This window comes from Adiantum capillus-veneris, chromosome 1 (genome assembly GCF_014529385.1).
Source record: "Adiantum capillus-veneris isolate H3 chromosome 1, ASM1452938v2, whole genome shotgun sequence".
In the NCBI taxonomy this organism is placed as follows: Eukaryota; Viridiplantae; Streptophyta; class Polypodiopsida; order Polypodiales; family Pteridaceae; genus Adiantum; species Adiantum capillus-veneris.
The window spans coordinates 157099066-157119960 of NC_140931.1; the positions used below are offsets into that span (position 1 = coordinate 157099066).

Sequence of the window (20895 nt, forward strand, 5' to 3'; positions counted from 1 at the left end):
TAATGAATCAAATGAAGAGCCCTCTTGTGGGGCATCACATAACTGCACGTAGGGGAGAGAGAGCAGTGTGTAGTGTGCAAGGCATCACTCCTAGCACCACACTGTACATAGAGTGGAAAGAAAGCACTCCACAGCTCTTAACCTGTGACAAAATGCAAAATGAGGCCTCTCCCAACATTCCGAAGGTAATGACGTGAACACATTTCACGACCCAAAATAGCAGTTTACTAATTTTTAGGAGATGCTTCCGTTGCGCTCTCATTGGGACCGCATCCAAAAGTGCATGTGGCCCAACTGTCGGGTAGTTTCTGTTCATAATCCCACCTTGACTTTATGCCTTTATCGAGTTCACTTCCTAGTATCCACCAACTTGCTAAGTGCGACGGGGAGACCTACATGACCTTGGACTGAGCCTAGACATCCTCTTACTATACAAATGCCACTACCGACCAACTTCCTGTCTGTGGGTGAAACTACTGTTCACATTGACCATACAATGTCCGACCATTTGCAACTGCAAAAAGAGAGCCTTAAAAATAAAACAAAATTCATTGGAAAGAAACCAACAACCAAGCTTAGTAGTTGCCACGTGCTCGTGACATAGTTAACAGTTGTCACGTCCTCGTGACACCCTTTATAGATGATAAGTGCCGGATCGAGCAGACTCACACGCAACCTCACGACCATCCAATATTAGGCTGAAAATGGGTTATTACTAAATGTTGTGCAATCAGAGGATATGTAACTACTCTAAGTGCTTGGACATGCACGGCATGCGTACAGGCTCACAAGGGTGCAAGAACACTTCCTAGGCTACCTAAACCCTAAAAGTAGTGACAGCTTGTCCACATGCACATAGGGTTAGATGTGCACGTGACATCCCTCCCTTTTCAAGGTGAGGTACTAGTACCAAGCTGTATGGACTTCGTAAAGTCCGCCAACAACTCCTAGGATTCTGCGAAGTACTCCTCGCCGGCCATCATTTGCACTCTCTCACTAAAGGAACGAAAGGCTCTCCCTTCCGTAAGTAAAAGAAACCTTGAGCACAGATCAAAGCACTCATCTTGAGGAAAGTTCAACATTCACTTCCGCTACACCTTACATTGGTATCAGAGCTTTGGCAGTGTTCTATATCACTCAAGGAAAGAACCACAAAAGAAATAATTTGCTTGTTGCGGTCGCACGTAACCCAACTCCACTTGAGCATGTCGATTCCTAATCGTGTTTTTGAAGAGTGACAGGAAACCCAAGAAAGAAGGGCTTGTCCAGCCTCCCCTTGTGCCTCTTTTCACTCATTGAGAGCGGACCGTGCACTTAACGGCCGGCCAATCGACGTGAGGTGGGAAAAAGCAACCTTGGTGTGAGCGCAAGGCCGCCAAGGGATACACCCGCGGAAAAGAGAAGAGCTCAGGTAAAGAGAAGATCCTTCTCTAACACAGATTGCAAGCTAAAGAAGAACCTCAAGAACCTCAAGACTCAAGAACCCAAGAACCCAAGACCCACAAGAACCCAAGTTCCTCGTGAACTTAAGAACCCACGACTTCAGTGTATCGTCATCACCCGAAGCGGAATGGATACTTCGCATGGAGGTGATGAGCATGGAGGTGGCGAAGAAGAATTTTCCCCACCAAGAGGTTTTTCCGACCTTCCCCATCTACGCCAAGGATTGCACCAACTCCTATGGAGGCTTTCGACAAGATGATGATGGACAGAAAGTTAGAACACGAAGCAAGAAAAGCAGAAAGAAAGACAGAATTAGATCGTGCACACAACGAAAGAATGGCAACCATAAAGCGTGAGTACCAAGAAAGAAAAGCAGAAATAGATCGCGAGCACCAAGAAAGAAAAGCAAAATTGGCTCGCAAGCGCGAAGAAAGTCGGTTAGCCTTTGAGCGTGAGCAAGCGCGCTTGGCAGCTGAACAGAGAGCCCAACACATGCAAGAGTTGTTCCGACTCTTTTCTAGCGTGTAGACGCAGATTGACAAGAATCAGGAGATGGAGCCTCTCTCAGTCTTTTCTTCTCCAAAGCACGACACACATGATTTGCTTGATAATGATAAGCGAGATGATAAGTATGATGATTTGCATGATCAAGATGTGATAATTCACAAGCATGATGATTTGCATGATATAAATGTGATTACTCACAAGCATAATAATTTGCAGGATAAAGCTGTGATTGTTCACAAGGATGATGGTTTAGTTGATACTTTTTCTAGTGAAGCTAACCTCATTCGATCAATCACGAAGAACCGATCTTGGCTCTCGAGTCGAGTCCAAAGAACCCCCACAGGAAGTATTCTGTGTTCGAATGATTAGTCAGCACACATTGTTCGAGTGTTTCATTCGTGATGCTTTCCTATATTTTAGTCACCGTCCTTAAGTGATCCCTATTCATAGGCATGACATATAGTACGATGAACACGATTCACTCATGAATGAGCACGGATGTGTGTGGATTACTCATGAAAAGATGAAATGTTTGCATTCAAGGAATTCACATTCCATGTCTCTTCCTTGGCATGTCATAGTATCTAAAAGAGCACAAGAAGGATTGAGCACCAAGAATCGGCATTTTCATTGTGATTTGCCACAGTTGATTGATTTAGATCAGAAAGTCAAGATTCGATTCCATTGTTTGCGTGTGTTCGATGAACGGTTTAGCACTTTGTCTATATGTTCATCTACATTGCATGCACAGTCTTTATAGAAGACTAGAACTTTTCCAGTCACTTTGCATGGAATGGGGATGTTCATGTTTTTGTGTTGGAAGTGGTTTCGAGAATTTTCATCATCGGAGATTCTTGAAGAAGGTAGACGCATGACTATAGACGTAGTTGAAGCATTGAAGGAGCCACAGATGACTTTGTGTCGCTTTCGACGCGGCCCAAAGAAGCAAGCGTTGCAGACCTTTATGAAGTTCAAGTATCGCTTGACCCACGCATCAGAGTGAACCAGCGAAGAGTCCTTTATAGGATTCCAGATGCTGTTGGCGATCTCCTTCGATGCCATACAGTTCGGTACGAGTGCCTCACTTTGAAAAGGAGGGGATGTCACGTGCACATCTAACCCTATGTGTACCTGGACAAGCTACTTCATGACATGGGTTCAGTTCAGTTCAATTAGCCTAGCTTAAGAAGTGTTCTGGCACTTTTGTGAGTCTGTTCGCAGACCGTAGATGCACAGGCACTTAGAGTAGATGCATATCCTCTGGTTGCACACAGCATGATCATCAGCATTACCATCTGAATCCATCAGGGGCATTTTCCAGTGCACAGAACCTATTTTCCCTATTTAGCCATTTTTCACTTATTATTTTTATGTGACTTTTGTTGGGAACTGGGTAAGGCAATTTAGCCAAGCTTGTATAAAAGAAAACCTAGCGCTAGTGCTTTCTGGCAAAAGAAGAAGGAAGTGCAAAGGCAATTACTTGCAACAAGCATCTCTAGCAACTTATCAAGTAAGAACTCCTGAAGCCTGGCATTTTTCCATCAGATAAAGCCCAACGTTTTCAACAGCCATTCCCGTCGCAAATCAGCCCTTGATCAACGTTTTTACAGCACGCAAACCAGCGTTTTTCGACAGCAAGACAGATTTAGCCCTAGCGTTTTTGGATCATGCAGCAAACCTACCGTTTTGCAGATTCTCCGCGTCGGCTTCAGCATAGGCATCAGCATTTTCAATTTTCAGCAATCAGATACTGCAGTAGAAGCCCCGAACCTCGTAGATCTCACCTTCCCGCAATAGATCCTCGCCACACGGTCAGATCAGCCAGTGTTTGCAGATTCAGCCCGAAAAACACAGATTTCAGCATCAGCGTTTTTAGTGCGTCATCGTCGCATTGTCGTCATCGCCGTCGTCACCGACATAGAGTTAGAAATCAGCAGATAAAGATTTGCAGATTTCAGCCATTAGCGTTTTCAGATTTCAGCCCGTCTCGTCGTCGTCCTCATTGTCGTCAGCAAGTCCAACACATTGTAGAGATTTATGCAATCAATAGTAGACCGCTCTCGCCATAGAGAGTGGGGCCTTCGCAAGAGGGTTTGACAGCAATCTGGTGTCGTATTCTTCTCTCTCTATCTCTCAGTCTCAGCACCTTCATTCACAGTGTTTACCACTTTGTTTGTGATCATTTGCACTCTCTCACTAAAGGAACGAAAGGCTCTCCCTTCCGTAAGTAAAAAGAACCTTGAGCACAATTCGGAGCACTCATCTTGAGCAAAGTTCAGCATTCACTTCCGCTGCACCTTACACGCTCAAGATACTCAGCCAACTGTGACTCTTGCCAAGCTTGATACCAATCAATGGCATCACTTGCTAGATACATGGCAGCAGTCAACACTTTATTGTTGCTTGTTTTCTTGTTAGTCACAAAGTAAGCATTAAATTGATGCAACCAAGAATGAAGCACAGATACATCCATCTTAACATCATACTTACTAAACATCAACTTCTCAGTGACTAGATTGTTGGAATCTTCCCCTCTACCTGTGCTACGTGATGACTCGCCAACCTCCTTGAGTGGCTCGATCTTCGAGGAGAGTACCTATAGGACCAACTCCTGCATGCGTTGGTCTCTCAACGCCTCTCACTCTTTACTCCAGAGCCACTCGATTCTCTTCAGCCGCTATACATTGAGCCTCGCGTGCTAGCTCACGCTTGAGCTCCATAGCTTCCCTTCTTTCTTTGGCCGCTACGCATTGAGCCTCGCGTGCTTGCTCACGCTCAAGCTCCATAGCTGCCCTTCTTTCTTCACGATCGCGATCCATGGTGGCGCGTTGCACCTCTTGTTGTAGCATCATCTCCGTCATCAACTTGACCAAAGCCTCCATAGGATTTGGTGCAATCAATGGCGTAGATGGGGATGAGGGAGGATCGGGGAACAATCCTCCTAGTGTAGAAACTTCCTCTTCTCCAACTCCACTCTCATCACCTTTACACAAAGTATCCATTTCGCTTTGGATGATGACCATGCACTAAGTTCTTGAGTTCTTCGATGCTTGAGTACTCGGGGTTCTTGAGTACTTGGAGTTCTTGGGGTGCTTAAGTAATCAGGGTTCTTGGCTTGCAACCTGTGTTTAAGAAGGCTTTTCTCTCACCCAAGCTCAACTCCTTCCTGCGGGTGCACCCCTAGGCGGCCTTGCGCTCACAGCAAGGTTACTTTTTCCCACCTCGCGTCGATTGGCCTGCCGCTAAGTGCAAGGTCCGCTCTCAATGAGTGGCAAAGAGGGACGAGGGAAGGCTGGACAAGCCCTTCTTTCTTGGGTTACTTGCCACTCTTGAACGACACGCCCAAGTGGTCTTGGGTTACATGCGATCACAAGAAGCAAAAAAAATTCTTATGGTTCTTTGTGCTTCTTTCCTTGAGTAATGATACCAAACACTGCCTAGGAGCTCTGATACCAATGTAATGTGCAATGGAAGTGAATGATGGTGTATGGCTCAAGATGAGTGATCAATGGGTGCTCAAGGTTCCTTTTACTGACGAGAAGGGAGAGCCTTCCTTGACTTAATGAGAAAATGTGCAATGACTAAAACAAGAGAGTGGAATGCAAATTGTGAGTGAGTGCAAGAGAGTGAGAGAGAGAGAGAGAGAGAAGAGACGACACCAGATGGGGTCCCAAACCCCCCTCCAAGGCTAAAGAGGTATTTGCTTTAGATTGCACAAAGTCTGGTACAATGCTTCTAGATGATGTGGTACTTGACGACGACGATGACGATGATGTCTACGATGACAATGACACTAACAACGACGACGGCGATGATGTCAAGGCTGAAATCTGAAAATGCTAGGTACCTTTGTTGTGGATTTGCTGCTGTGGCGATTCTACAGGGCTGATCTGCAACCGTCGATGCAAGCAGGGCTGAGAATCCAAAAACGCTAGCTGCCAAGGGCTGAAAACAGAAAATGCTGGCTGATCTGGGCTGAATCTGCAAAACGCTCGCTGGTTTGTGCTGAAACTGAAAACGCTAGGCTGATCTGGGTGCTGGTGAAAAATCGGCGAGGATTTGCTACTGGCAAAGGTGCGGTACGGCTTGGTGAAGGGCTGATCTGAAAACTCTGGTCTAATGGCTGAAAACGCAGGTGTTGCTGATGCAAAACGCTGGTCCTTGCTGAGGAGAAACGTTGGAAAGCCTGAGGTGCCAAATGTTGCTGACCTCCTTGTGTTTTCTCTCCTTCTTCTGCTCCTTCTAGCGCCCCCTGGGTCCTTATATAGGTGCAAGAGGGTAGGTCGAGCAGCCTGGCTGAATTTCCACGATTTGGAATATGAACGGTAATAAAAATGCCTGCAAGGAGGGTTGGTTCACATGCACTTAGGGAAATTGGGTTCTTGTGGTGGAAAATGCTCATGTGATGCAAGAGAGGGTATGCAACTGTGACCGGCCTGGACATGCACGTCCTGCTAGAGGCTCACAAAATTGCCTGGCTCAATCCTAAGCTACTAGATCATGCTAGATTGAGGCAGAAAACATGTCCACGTAGCGCAGGTGAAGTGCGCACGTGACATCCCCCCCTGTTGAAGATGAGGCACAACTGCCAAACTTCTATCTGTACCTCTAATGTTGAATGCTTCTAATGCATGTGAATGCGTAACCAATGAAGATTCCTCCAAACGGGTGGATATTGCAGACGTAGATCTTGTGCGATGTCAACACCTACTATACGAGTTATCAGGTAGCCTTACTAGTGTCGCAGAATACCAACCTTCCTGTTGACTCTGCCTTATGAGCAAGCACAACCACTCGAATAGTCTTGTCGTGTAAACATTGCGGGTGGAGCTGAAAGGTAAGGGTGCTCGAAGGTAAATCCAAGAGTTTCTTGTCGACAAAAGTGGATGCACGCTACATGCGAATGCAGAAGAGGTTAGGAATCCTAACTCCAACTCCTTCCATGTCCGCATAAGAGGCAAGTAGATCCTTGTACTCAAGATTTGGGTTGTCATGTATCCGATGTCGATCTTCCTTCATAGACATGGCAATGAAGATGGCAGCTGGTAAGTCAAGGATCTTCAAGAAAAAAAAAATGGGAGAGGTTCTTTGGGTTCTTGGTTCTGCTTGGGTTCTTGAGGTTCTTGGTTCTTCTCTTGAGTTCGCAAAGCTGAAGCATGCACAGAGCTCTGATACCAATGTCAGGTGCGGCGGAGGTGTTTAAGGATTTAGCTTGGATCTAGTACTTCGCACATATTAGATTTACACCACTCTATTGCTTCACACAAGTCTAGGGTACTTCCTTGTACGGCTAGTGTCTCCAGGCTAGCACCCATAGTCTAGGTTGTATCTTGTCCGGCCACCCAAGTTTGGGGCCGGTCATCCACTTGAGTTGGGCGCCCACCTTGAGCACTCCCATATATGGGGCTACGGGGGTACCCATTTCACATAAATTGACTTTGTACGGGTCTCATGCTCTGGTAGTCAGGGGGCCTGATCACCCCCTCTTCCCCATACCAGCATTTGTGTTCTCTGTCTCTTTCTGCTCTCTCACACTTCCGCACACGCGCACTCACATGGTATCAGCAGCGAGCTCTTCATGGTCTTGGACCTGGCACTCCACCTCCATGTTATCGGTTCTCCATCCCAAGATTATTTCAGCCAGCAATCAACATTTAGTCAGGTAAGCAAAGGTTCCTGTAGGGTTTCTGTCGCAGAGATTCAACCTCCACTTGCGTTTTTTACTGATCAAGATGGCGATCACCACATTTCCGGCCAGTGCTGGCCTTCCCAAGCCTTTTCATCGCAAGAAATCCCCCCCTACCACCTACGTTTTTCAGCCAGCCCTTGCGTTTTGTGCAAGGCTGCAGTTTCTAGGTCTAATGTACCTACGTTTTTGCAGATGGGGGGTTCATTCCAACAATCATTCGGCGGTTGTGCACTCCAAAGGGGGTGGTGACTTGTGGTTTGCTATGAACACACCTATGCACTCATCAGAGAAGTTCACACGAGATATGGCCATGCTCATGGCATATGGGATTCCGACATTCCCAGAGAAGACACCACCATCTTGGATGGACATACACTTACCACTTAACCTCGACACGTCAGATCACTTGCTTACACATGAGCATCTACATGGACTTAGGGAGAGGATCTTGGATCTCTTCTTGGACAGGTTCATTGCTTAGACCTATAGACTGGAGCAGGACTTCAGTGCTTTGGACTCTCTTGGGGAGTTTACCCGCAAGATGCTGGAGATCCGGCATCTTGTGACTACATCCGGAGTCACCCGAAGCTTGGCTTGGATGGTGATCGTTTGGATTGCTACCTTCAGAGTTTTACACTCATCCTCGATAACCTTACAGAAAACTTATCCCCCGACCTGGGCAATCGGCCACTCGTTGGAAGCTTGGCTTGGATGGTAGTGTAGTTGCTCTTGTCACTCTTGATCATTTGGAATGCTACCTTCAAAGTTGCTTACACTCATCCTCGATAACCTTACAGAAAACTTATCCCCCAACCTGGGCAATCGGCCACTCCCGGCTCATTCACATTGAGAGCCACATCGAGATGCGGTTTCGTGGCGTTGTTGGCGCGGATTTTGTCTTGGTTGACACCCGAGGATTGGAGGATTGGAGATAGCACAGACAAATTGGTCTAGCCTTTCCTCTTCTCAAAGATTGTTCACAGCGCAGTCTGCTCAGTCTGGCTTCTCTACTGCTACAAGATATCACCGTGCACACAGTTTGGTCTGACCACCCCTCTTCTCAAAGGCCCTTCACACTGCAAACTGTTGAGTTTGGCTTTCCCCTCATCGTGGATTACCCTTACTACTGACAGGACACCATCCGATGATGGACCATGCGGTCTATCGATGACTGTTATAGCTTACGATAGCTTCTACAATGCAGACTGCTTAGTCTGGCTTTCCTTGTTTTGGAGGACGTTTACGGTTCAGATTGCTACATCTGGCCTTCCTGGAGTTTTACACAACTTAGCCACTTGGCCACCTTGGGTTGCAGGTTCATGCATTGACAGGCTTCCAATCGTTCTCATGACAGTCCTTGGGCTTCTCCATTTTCTCCAGACAGTTTGACTATAGAAACCACAGATCCTATTGGGCAAGACACTTGCAAGCCTATTGGCACTTCTTTTACGACAAGGAGTTGTTTTCACACTCAATTTGGGACCTTCACGCACTATCTTCACCGTGTATCGGCGGAGTACAACAGTTTGCCACACTACTCATGACGGACACTTTACCATGGAGATCTCTCCGAGGTTGGGACACCCCAAATTGCTGCTACACTCATGGAGTATCTTTCAATGGGCATTGCACCAGACATCTTCATCATTTGCCTCACATCTTCGGCTTAATGCTATTTGTTCAGCATCAAGTGTTGAGAGGGGGTGCTAGATTTACACCACTCTGCTGCTTCACAAAGTCTAGGGCACGCGCACTTCCTTGTACGGCTAGTGTCTCCGGGCTGGCCACCCATAGTCTAGGTTGTACCTTGTCCGGCCGCCCAATTTTAGGGTCGACTGCCCACATGAGCTAGGCGCCCACCTTGGGTACTCCTATATATGGGGCCAAGGGGATACCCATTTGACATAGATTGACATTGTACGGGTCTCATGCTCTAGTAGTTGGCCCCCTCTTTTCCATACCAGTGTTTGTTCTCTCTCTCTCTCTCTCTCTCTCTCTCTCTCTCTCTCTCTCTCTCTCTCTCTCTCTCTCTCTCTCTCTCTCTCTCTCTCTCTCTCTCTTTTTTCCGCACACGTGTACTCTCACAGCACAAACACAAGGGATACTTTACTTCGCTTGAAAGAACAGAATTGAAATTTGAACTGAAAGAAAAAGAGAGACAAGAGAGAGAAAAGAGACGACACAAGGATGTCGGGTCACAACCCTCAAGGGCCCCCTTGCTCTGTTGCCAGAGTAAGTACTTTCTTTATCCTTGCACAAATGCTCATACAATGACTGAATGCTGAGATGCTAATGTTGAAGGGTACTGATGTTGATGCTGATGCTACTAATGCTGGGTACTACTGGTTCTATGTTGAAGTCGATGACAACGATGACGATGACGACGACGATGTCAATGACGAAACGACGACCACGAGTCTACGGCTCAATGCCAAATTGCTAGCGAGGTTGATGGTTAGGGTTCTGCAACCACGACGAGGCTAGTGCTGGAATCTCCAGACACTCCGAAGCTGAAAACGCTGCTGTCATGGGCTGAAAAAGTTGGTCATGCACAGCTGAAAACGCTAAACTACTTGCTGTCTTGTTGCACGGTCTAGTGCACCGCCACTTCCCCGGGTTCTTTGCCTTCTACAAGCGCTAAGGCTACCCCCTTTACATATGATAAGTGTTGGGTCGAGCAGACTCATAGGCAAACCCACGACCATCCAATTATTGGGCTGAAAATGGGTTATTACTAAATGTTATGCTAAGGGTTGTGCAATCAGAGGGTATGCAGCTACTCTAAGTGCCTGGACATGCACGGCCCCAAGCTCACAAGGGTGTCAGGGCCCTAAGAGTAGGAGCAGCTTGTCCACATGCACTTAGGGTTAGATGTGCACGTGACATGATCACATCACGTTCGTACTCTCGAGTGAGCTAAGAAGAAGAGAAAAGTCGTTTGAATTGTAGCCACTTCATTGGTGCTTCTTTTCGTAGCAGTAGGAAGGACCACCTAACCTTGGAGTGCTTTGAATAGCACCCTCCATAATAAGCTATGTCAAACTGTTGGATAAAAGCGACGGCCTTATGAGTATCTCGAAAGCCCCAAAAAGTATCGAACTTTATGGCTTGTCCACCTTCCTTAAAATCTTTGGTCTTCTTGCTCTTATCTTCAAGAAAGTCATATTGGTTGGCTTTATAAAAAATTTTCCTATTAACATCTGCTCATCGGAGTCCGAACTATCAAAAGAGGATGAGTCCTCCGAACTGTCTGAATACTTACGAGATCTTCGATGGGATCTACTCTTCTTAGCCTTCTTCTTGTTCTTATTGTGTCTTTGAGTCTTTCTTCGTTTCATGCTCTTTTTGTCCTCATCCCTCAAAGCAGACACGCTTCTTTGTCTTTCGTGCATTTGCAAAGTAGACTTGTGACCCCCTTGTCGAATGAAACCCTAGCAAGTGCAGATGAGAGACCGAGGGTAGTCTGTTGATTGACTGCACCTCCTTGACTGCTTCTTGGTCTTCAAGAGTCGACTGAAACCCTAGCAAGCTCAGACGAGAGACCGAGGGTAGTCTGTCAATTGACTGCACCTCCTTGATTGCTTCTTGGTCTTCAAGAATCGACTAACTCGTCTTCCTACTGCTTCGTCAAATTCATCCTCCGAATACGCCAGCGGAATAGGAGTTTCTTCAAAGCGGGCTTCAGAGGTGAATTGATGGCTGTACACCATCGAGAATGCATTTCATCGATTGCGTGCTTGGTCAAAAATTTTGCATATTGAGGATCTTTTAATTACTAGAGCATTTGTTGAGCACACGCATCAACCTGCTGTTGACGCTGCATCTCCATCCGCTCAGGTGAAAGTGACCCATATTCTTCTCTCAAGTCGACAGAAGGTCCATTTGAGTCTTCCGTGTTCTCACGTGACCCTGATTAGTCAGGTGCAATAGTTTGCTCCTTGTGGGATTCGTCAACTGAATCCATGTGTGTCGTGGTAGAAGGGATCAAATTCTCCGTAGAAGGAAAATCGACTAAGCTTTGCTACCACTGTAACTGACTTGGACACCCCAAGTCGAGAATCTGGCACGACACACTTGAGAGCAACTGAAAAATCACATAATACTTTAAATCGCAACTGAGAGATATGACACAATTCGATATAGTTCCGTGCCCAGAGGTATTGGCCCCAAAGTCTGGCGCTTCTTTCGGTATTTATTTTTATATTAATTATGAGCAAAGCACAATGTTCGAGGGTCCTCTCTCTGCTCACTGCTCCCAAGCCAATATGAGGGAGAGAGACCATTGCAATAAATTTATAGGCCCATGGCCTTCTAAAAGCAATTACATGAAAATCTATAGGTCCAAAAGCATCTGATCTCAAGTTCCCTAGCGGCAAAAGTTGTCAACGCAAATCGCGGAAATCTGTACAGATGCGACATCAACAGCCAGCGTGAATTGCAGAGTTGTCCGTACAACGTTGCCACATCAGCAGGTCCATGCAAAATTGGTCCTTGCTTTATTTTAAAGTTCTTGTGTCCCCTAGGACCATCGGACGGGACCCCATAAGTTGGAACAACTTATAAAATCATTTTATTTGTCAGTTTCTTTGGGCTTTGTCCGACTAGACATGCCATGTCATCACTTTGTGACAACTGCCAATGTCACAAAATGATGACGTGGTAAAACTGCTCTAACCGGCTTGGACACTTCAAGCGAGAAATCAATAGCAACACACAAACAGAAACTTCATAATCACTGAACTTTAATGGAGAGAGAGAGTCGACACGACCGGCAGAGTTCCGTCCCAGAGGTATTGGCCCCAAAGACTGACGCCCCTTTCGGTATTTGTTTTTATATTAATCTTTGAGCAAAGTACAACTTCCGCGGGTGCTCGCTCTCAAACTCTGCGTCCAAATGGTCTGAGAAGTGAGCCCCCTTGGGTCAATTATAAACATTACAAGGGATGCCAAAAGCAGAGCCCCAAAAGCTTCAAACTCAAAAGCAATAATCCCTCAAAAGCAACTGGCTCAAAACCTGCCAGTAAAATCAGCCAGCACAAAAAGCAAAATTCCGTACAGACTGCCACATCAGCACATGTCAGCAGAAAACGGGGAAATCCGTACTGTCTGCCACGTCAACATGTCAGTGCAGATTCTAGAAATCCATGCAGTCAGCCATGTCAACTGTCCGTATAGTCAGTCTGCGGGCAGTCATGCAACGTCATCATTTTGTGACATCCCGGACACACACACGTGGCTGACAAGTTGTACGGACAGCATGACACGTAGCAACAATACGGAATCTTGCAAAACGCATTACCATGCTGACGTGGTAGATTGTACAAATTTTCGCTTTTCACACGGCTGCTAATGTGGCACGACTGTACGGATTTCCGCAATTTGCATTGATGCTTTTTGGCAGTTTTTGGAGACCGATTGCTTTTGGGGCAGTTTGCTTTTGAGTTTAATTGCTTTTGGGACTCTGCTTTTGGTATCCCTTGTAAGAATGAAAAGGGCCCAAGGGCCTTACCCTTCAAGACATCTCGACGCAGAGTCTAAGAGTCGAGGACCCACGGGAGTTGTATTTTGATCGAGCATTAATATAAAAGAAATACCAAAAGGGGCGCCAATCTTTGGGGCCAATCTCTCTTGGCACGGAACTCCGTCGGGCCGTGTCGACTCAAGTTTTAATGTTGTGAATTATTTTTAAGTGATTCTCTCGTTTGTCGTGCCGAATTCTCTGCTTGGGGTGCCCAAGCCTGTGACAACCAAAAACAAGCAACGCAAATAGCGAAAATTTGTTAAACTGTGCCACGTGGCAACCAACGTGAATTACGAAAATCAGCCTCAGAGATCAAGCTTTTGATTTTTAGGTTTTAGGCCCCTCAACCGGTGCTCCATAAGTTCTTCAAGTAGGGGTTAAGTTTTTAATTCCTAACCCCCTTTAGGCCTCTCACCTAAATCTTCAAGGTTCAAAAATTCTTCTATTCTTCTAGGTCAGTTTCTCTTGTCCTATTGGCCAATTCTTTCCAGTTGGGCACGCCACGTCATCACTTTGTGACAGCGCGCTAAGAACAAGCACAGAGATGAAGATGGCGTCCTTAGGCCTCAGTCTCAATCATTTCAGTAAGTGTTTGTTTTGTCTCTCTCGGACAAAGATCAGACAAGTCAAACACTCATGTGATTACGTGCTCGGCATGTAGACTAGTCACTAACCCTAGCAAGCATGCATTGAGTCCGAGAGGCCAAAACTTAAAAGGCCAAGAAATTGATCAAATCCAAGTATTGAGAGGGGGGGGGGGGGGGGGGGGGGGACGCTAAATTTGAAGTCAAGGGGGGTTGCAATTATTGAAAGAGTAAGTGTCGAGCTGGTATGAGCATGCCAAAAATCGTTAAAAAAATGTGAGGTTCAAATGTAGGTAGCATGGAAAGCTGTAAATATCAATCCCTCTCTCTCCTCCATGCTCTTTCCACTACACCCCATGCCATGCAAGATTGGCTTCCCCTTGTCCATGCCCTTCCAATGCAATAACACCCTTTCTAATTGGGTTCTCTTTCTTTCTCCTCTCTAAAATCAGTAGTTGACTTCTCCAAGGTTGCCTGCATTCTCCATGAAATCCCTATGAGCCTATCCTCTCTCACATGAAGACTATTGGCACAAGAGAGACACTAGAATACCACTTCCTCGCAGAAACACTAAAGAATCACCAATACTCGATAGCTTTACTGTCCAGACAATTTCCAGCCATCGAGAGGAGATAAAAGCGATCAATTTCAGCAGTGGACACACAAGACAAACCACCCGGGAGGAGGCATCCCTCAACGGTTTATGAGCAAAATATTCTGCTCCAATCACTGCAAAATTGGAGCATCATGTAACTAATTTCAGCAAGAAGCCTTCTCATAATAAAGATCAATGAATTTGATTCATTCATTTGTAAGATTTGGAGAAATCAACTTCCTCTCAGAACTTACTTAAGAGGGGATAAGCACTCTCTCTCAACACAAGAAAGAGGGGTTTTCCCCTTTCCTCAAAAGGGCTAGAAATTAGCGGAAGAGAAAGAAGATTCCCTCCCTCTCCAGCTATGAGCTTGTATGAAGGATTTTCCCACTTGATTGAAGAACATTCCAAGGGCGGGCGGCGGGGAGCAGCCCCACAGTGTGGTGTCAACTTGTCTTGACCACTCTTTATATCTCTCTTTCTTTCATGCCAAGGTATAACAGAGGACTGCCTTCACTTGTGAAATGCTTCAACCATTGTCATTTAAATATGGTACCTTTGACTACCCTCATTAAGCTCAATAGTCAATGTAAAACAAACCCGTTCTTCAATTGTCTCTTCAACAATTAGCTCATCAGCTATGCCAACTTTGAGGGCAATCTTAATCCAGCACCATTAAAAAAGAGAGTTTCTAATTCCTCCCAACCAAAAGTTTTTTTTCCCTCATTTTTAAGAAATTTTCCCCTCCTTTAAAGCTTAAAAAACACTTCATAAGCCAGTAAATTAACACTGAGAAGAGGCATACCATAAGGATACTTCTTTGGGCACATATGCTTTTGATAATCTCCCCTTTCTCTTTATCACTACATTGATCCAAAAACGTTCTTTCTATAGCCGACAGCCTTTTATGAACAAGATAAGCTTCCTGATTGCGACATCTCTAAAATCACAGAAAAAACTAATCAGCAGCAGAAACTAATAAGGCCTCAACAAACACTCTTCTAACTCATTGGACTTGATCAATAGGAAGTAAATATGTATGCAAATGACTTGCCACCGGATACCAAAACGCACTCTCGCCTTGGAGCACTTACAATACAATACATAAAGGCCAATGCTAAATAGGCAACAAGTCAGATAAGTGTAGGACTTATCTTTAGCGCACTACGAAACTATCCTATTTTAACATAATATTAACAACAAACCCTTATGATTTATCCTCCATTCTCTTCCTTTTCATTTTGCACTTGTCACTCCAACTACCAATGCGACGTAAGGAAAGTGAACAAGCTTAATCTTGCTTCACTGCGGTTGGCCATTGGAGCCTATAGAAAAGTTGAAGGCGCCCTTGAAATCTTTCTCCCAGCCCCAATATATTACTTTGTAAATCAGATAAGACACGGCTCCTTGTCATTTGTTTTATAAAACATGGTTAGATTAAAAATTCATTCCTACAAAAACAGGCACCACTGTTGGCATCACAATTTCCTGAATGCACCTTCTCCACTTGCCAAGACACTCACCGCAAGTTAGGTTTCAATTTAAAAGTACATACAATGGTGCATCAAGACCTCCAAACATATACCACAGCAAACTTTGTGCACTCTAATTGTAATCCTTAAACATACAAGTGAGCAGTGAAATTGTAGATCTCTGCTATTTTTAATATACAAGCACACAAGTCAACATAACTCTTACCATAATGTAAAACATAACCATAAGACTGCCTGCAGAACTACACGGATCTCTCGCCGCTTGCTCCAGAAGGCAATTCAAAAGAATTTTCTCCTCGTTCTTGTCCCATGGAAGCTCTATCATTTTTGCTACCAAGTTTTTCTGTATACATAACCAGCAAATTTCTTGCACTAAGCAGTCCATATTGTGTGACCAATATCTCAACTCCTCTTCATTGCTGCGATTTGATTTTGGCAATGCACCTTGGAATGCCCGTCCTTTAATTCTTGAAACGTATAATCTCTGATAAAGATAGGCATCTGTTAATAGCCCACATTCTAGTCTCACCCTCACAGCAGTCACAGCATCTTGAAGGTGAGGAAGTTCATCTTTGTCTAGAGGTTCTGAAAGTCCAAGGCTACCATCTCCACTACTGCAACGTAAAACATCCAAGGCTACAAAGGGTTTCTGTCTCTCAAGCAGTACCCTTGCCACTTTGGGGTGTATATTACACGAAACTACCTCAGGAAGAAGGCGACATGCTTCCTGCAGAAAGAGACAACAACAAGAAAATATTCCACTGGCACAAGTTTAATTATAAACACACTATTGGTGCACAAATTCTTTCGGATTGAAAAAGGCGAATAAGGCACTGAGTGATATGCAGAACACCATACCTCCAAGGCAGAGTCATCGATCTCATCCAATAAGAAGAAAACCGATGATTCCAGCATCGCATGCCTTGATATGTCAAACACAAGTATATAATCATCTACCAATTCCTTCAAACCATCATTGTGGTTTGGCCAATGCCTATCAAAAAGATAGTACAAGAACTACTTCCAAATTAAGGATAAAAATTCGGATCATGTATCAAAATTTTATACATCATTCCTATCAAAGTAAAAGGGAGTTCAGAAGTTATGCATTGCACTAGCACTCAAAAGTGTAATTACTGCCTGAGTTATATGTGAAATCTATAAACAAAACACTTTTGTTACATTCATAAATGTAACAAGTAATGCTTGTCAACCAAAATGTGCACGAATCACACCTTCTCAGCTGTAAAAAACTCAGATACTGAAAAAAGCAGATCAAACACAAGTATCCAAGGATACAATAGCCTTTTTTGCAAGAAAAAGATCTGAGCTAGCTTCCAAAAATATCATGTCCACAGCTGCACGTGCACTCTCAGGAGGGTATAATGCTGTCGGAACACGTACATTAGACTGTCCTCCAGGAACTCCCTCCCTTCTTCTGAAAGGTAAGGACGGTGCTGCCTGCCTCAAGCACTGTAGCTCTAGACTTTCCCAGAGATAGGGACTTTCATTATCTTTCCCAAACCCAATGTTTGACATCGCATCCTCAATAAACAAAGTTGAGGAGTGGGGAGTCATTTCCAACACAGCATTTCGTGCATGTCCAGACCGTACCCTGTTGGTGGCTGACAGCTTACGTTCTTTGACAGCCAGTCTCCAGTCATTCAATGAGGAATGTGATGACTGTATGTCCTCAAGAAAATTATGCCTAGCACACCAGCACATCACATCTAGATGCTACAAAAACAAGGAGGACAAATCTGTCAACAACACCAAACCTCGCCAAATACCAAACTGACTGTTTATTGGAGCAAGTATAAACGGCTAAACATTAAGCACATGACAAGAACCTTCAGGTGAATCAACCAAACACAGCCAAGTCTCATGACTAACCTTAAAAACGGAGAGTATATATGTATAGTTTACATGCAAGCAAGATCTTGCCCTTACGTGTTTCAAGTTCAAAGGTCAGCACCAACTATCTCACCACTCTTTACTTTCATGTTCAGTGATGCTGGATGCTAATCCCACATGGCTATGGCCAGACAAATCCCTAAGTTGGTTATCAATGCTCTTATCGATCATTATGAAACTTGCACAACAAGAGTACTAAAGAATAGAAAAGGCTGAGACATCAGCTTAAAGATAGAAGCACCAACAAAATGCACCTCTTGTCACTCAATGTCAAGTTCAGAAATGCACTCCTACACAGGACAATTATTCATTCAGCTTTGTAAAGAAAAAACTGAAAACACCTGAGAAACTCTCTGGGTTCCTTCAATAAGTTGCTGAAGCTCAAGTAACTGTGCTGAACTTGAATCTAAATCGGGACCTTCGAGAGATTCCAGAACATGAGACAATCCTAGAAGACCTGTGGAAAATCTCTCCATATCACCCACTTTGCTTCTCATCTGTGTGGTTCCTAAACAATCTGTTATTAATGTGTCAAAGAAGCAAGCAGCTGGAAACACTTATCTAAAATTCAGCAACATAAAAAGACGTTTGCGAGTGGATACATATGTCGCTCAAGCTCCAGATGATGCGCAACAATGTCCTTTGACACCAGTCTTTAACTACAGTTCCATCCAAGAGCAAGGAAACCGTCGCGTTGTTAGAGACGGCCCTTTCATCCATGCAAACATCTGAGACATCTGCAGAGCCAATTAAGGAGAGAACATGACGAGATCATAAAGCTTAGTTTATCATCCAGCTGGTAACAGAAAAATGTACCCAATGCTGACTGGATACAATGACAAATCACCGAAACCAGTTTGTACTCTAATGCAACGTCAAAGAAAGACCAAAGGCGCTGGACATCGGCATTTGGATGTTCATCTCTTTCTCTCGCATCTTCTGTCCTGGAGTTTATCAGACCAACCTCACAGCATTCTTCATATAGACGCCTTCTCATTAAAGGCCCATGCCTCCCAATAGAAGCTCTGCAAATTGGGCAAACATCACACCTTTGTGCACATTCTGCACATAATGAGGCATGATTACAGGAAGTCAAAGAGTGTTCAACAGTCCTTCCACAGCTTCTAAGGTCTCTTGTTGCTCGACATTTCTCAACAATAGATTCACTGCAAAGCTCCCTGGGCTCCAGGCTCACAAGCCGTGCCAATACATCCTGCTTTACCAAAAATCAAGGTGTTAAGTTACTAGATACGTGAAATCGCTACATTGACTTTGCATTAGCCAAAACATGAGCCACTGCAGCATGGAAGAACCCACTGCTGTAGCAAGGAAGAAACCACCGCTGCCGCTACAGGTACATATCAAAGTGCAACACTACAGAATGGTGCACAAAACTCTGACAAGCTGATATCTCTTGTGCATAGCCATGGCCAGTTCCATCAAAGAAGACCAAGGCAATCGCTTGCGAATAACGAGGAGAGATTCTCACAAAAAAACGGACTCTCTCCAAAAATTGTAATCTTGCTAATCTGTCTCTAAATAATTAATTCTGCATACTACAATGGCATGATCTGATTGAAATTACACAAGTTTCGGGTCCATAGCGAAGTTCAAACCAGCTGGAGCTCATATTTCAGCATAGGGAAGCTGAAAAGAAACCATTTACGAAAGCCCCTCCTTGTATGTGTTAACGACGTAAGCAGCAAGACCTGTGTACAGGAAACCCTGAACCAAAAAGGAAGCAAGGATTATAGTACAAAACCTGGCATTCGTCTGTAATTGTAGGGTAGGAACGATCTTCGTCCTCCTTTTGAAGCGACAAGGCGGCTCCCGCCATGCAAGCTATGCACACTCGTTGAACTCTTCGAAGCTACCTGTGTGTGTGTGTGTGTGTGTGTGTGTGTGTGTGAGAGAGAGAGAGAGAGAGAGAGAGAGTGTGTGTGTGTGTGTGTGTCTGCGCGTATACCAGTAGGTCGCTTCGCGCGCGCGCGTAAATGGAGCGTTTCGAACTCGAGGCACGAGCAAAAATTTCTTGTAGCCCTCAGCACACACACAGAGAGACCGAAAGTGGGGAGAGTGCGTTTTTGCGTCTGTGCGCGAGAGAGAGAGAGAGAGAGAGAGAGAGAGCGCAATTCAATCTCCCTAGCTAGAAAGTGAAACGTCTCCGGAGCATTTTGAAAAAGTTCTAAGACATAGCCACTTTCCCTTCGAAGTTGGCCTAAATGGTCGAACAGGCGAAATGCCATCAGTAGTGCTCACATGTCTCAATTTGCAAAGAATTTATAGATTGAGAATGTAAAATCCTGGCTCTAATTTCATAGCCACATATAAAAGCAAGGTAGAAAATTGGGCATTTTAGTTATAAATCTCTGCAATTACTTTAGGTTCGAGCTTAAATCCCAATTGTTTCATTGTTTTACCTTTAAAATCGACACCAAAAAGATGGTTTTTTAATGAGCAGTGCATCTTAGCATATAATCTCCAATTTAGAAAGGTTGTAATTAAAAAACTCTACCTGTAATGTTCGAATGTAGCTGTAAAAATGTTGGAAGTAGTAGAAATTTGTGAAAAATTGGTCAGTTTCATGCAGAGGTCGAGCACAAAAGCAGAGATCAAAATTATGCACGCATATTGGGTCCAATCCACCCCATGCACTATTGAGCTCTTCTTTTGTGTATGTAATTACTTTTCAGTTGTACTACTTTCATCGAAATTTATACAAGCTAAAGGTATTGCCTCCATCTTCAATCTGTATGTAATGATTGTGCTGGCTAAATTGGTGATGTACACAAGAATGAGTATTACCTCATTCAGTGCTCTACGCTAATAATGATAAATTAATATTGCCTCAGTCAACGCTCAACACAGTGCTTCACTCCGAGGTCTATTGTGCCATCTAATGTGTGTGATTGTGATAGGAAAATATGAGTGATGAATATAGCGTTTTGAAACAACACCATTAGCTTGTACCTGTATGGATCATCCGTTGAGGTGGTACAATCGAGGACATTTGTTGTTAAGCTTGGAAGTAAGGTATGAAAATTTAATTAAATAATGATTTTTATGTTTGAAAACTAGAACTCTTCATTGTGTACGCCTAATTTGATTGATGACCATATTTGATCAATGACCATGAGATTATTGTTCTC

General features: G+C 44.4%; 1 protein-coding gene across 2 annotated transcripts in view; it reads right to left on the reverse strand.

Moving 5' to 3' along the window:
- The window catches only part of HOS1 (ubiquitin-protein ligase), a 57328-nt gene extending 37454 nt beyond the window's left edge, over positions 1-19874 (reverse strand). Inside the window, exons 1-8 of one of the 2 annotated variants that reach the window (XM_086522497.1) lie at positions 19509-19874; positions 18581-18959; positions 18349-18483; positions 18088-18263; positions 17132-17569; positions 16691-16849; positions 16038-16559; positions 15145-15279 (exon numbers count right to left, since the gene is read on the reverse strand). In XM_086522497.1, the coding sequence (XP_086378623.1) occupies positions 15145-15279; positions 16038-16559; positions 16691-16849; positions 17132-17569; positions 18088-18263; positions 18349-18483; positions 18581-18959; positions 19509-19583 (2019 nt within the window). In that variant the 5' untranslated portion in view covers positions 19584-19874. The remainder of the gene's footprint in view (positions 1-15144; positions 15280-16037; positions 16560-16690; positions 16850-17131; positions 17570-18087; positions 18264-18348; positions 18484-18580; positions 18960-19508) is intronic. The other variant, XM_086522492.1, reaches the window with a different exon arrangement.
- Between the last annotated feature and the right edge of the window lie 1021 nt (positions 19875-20895).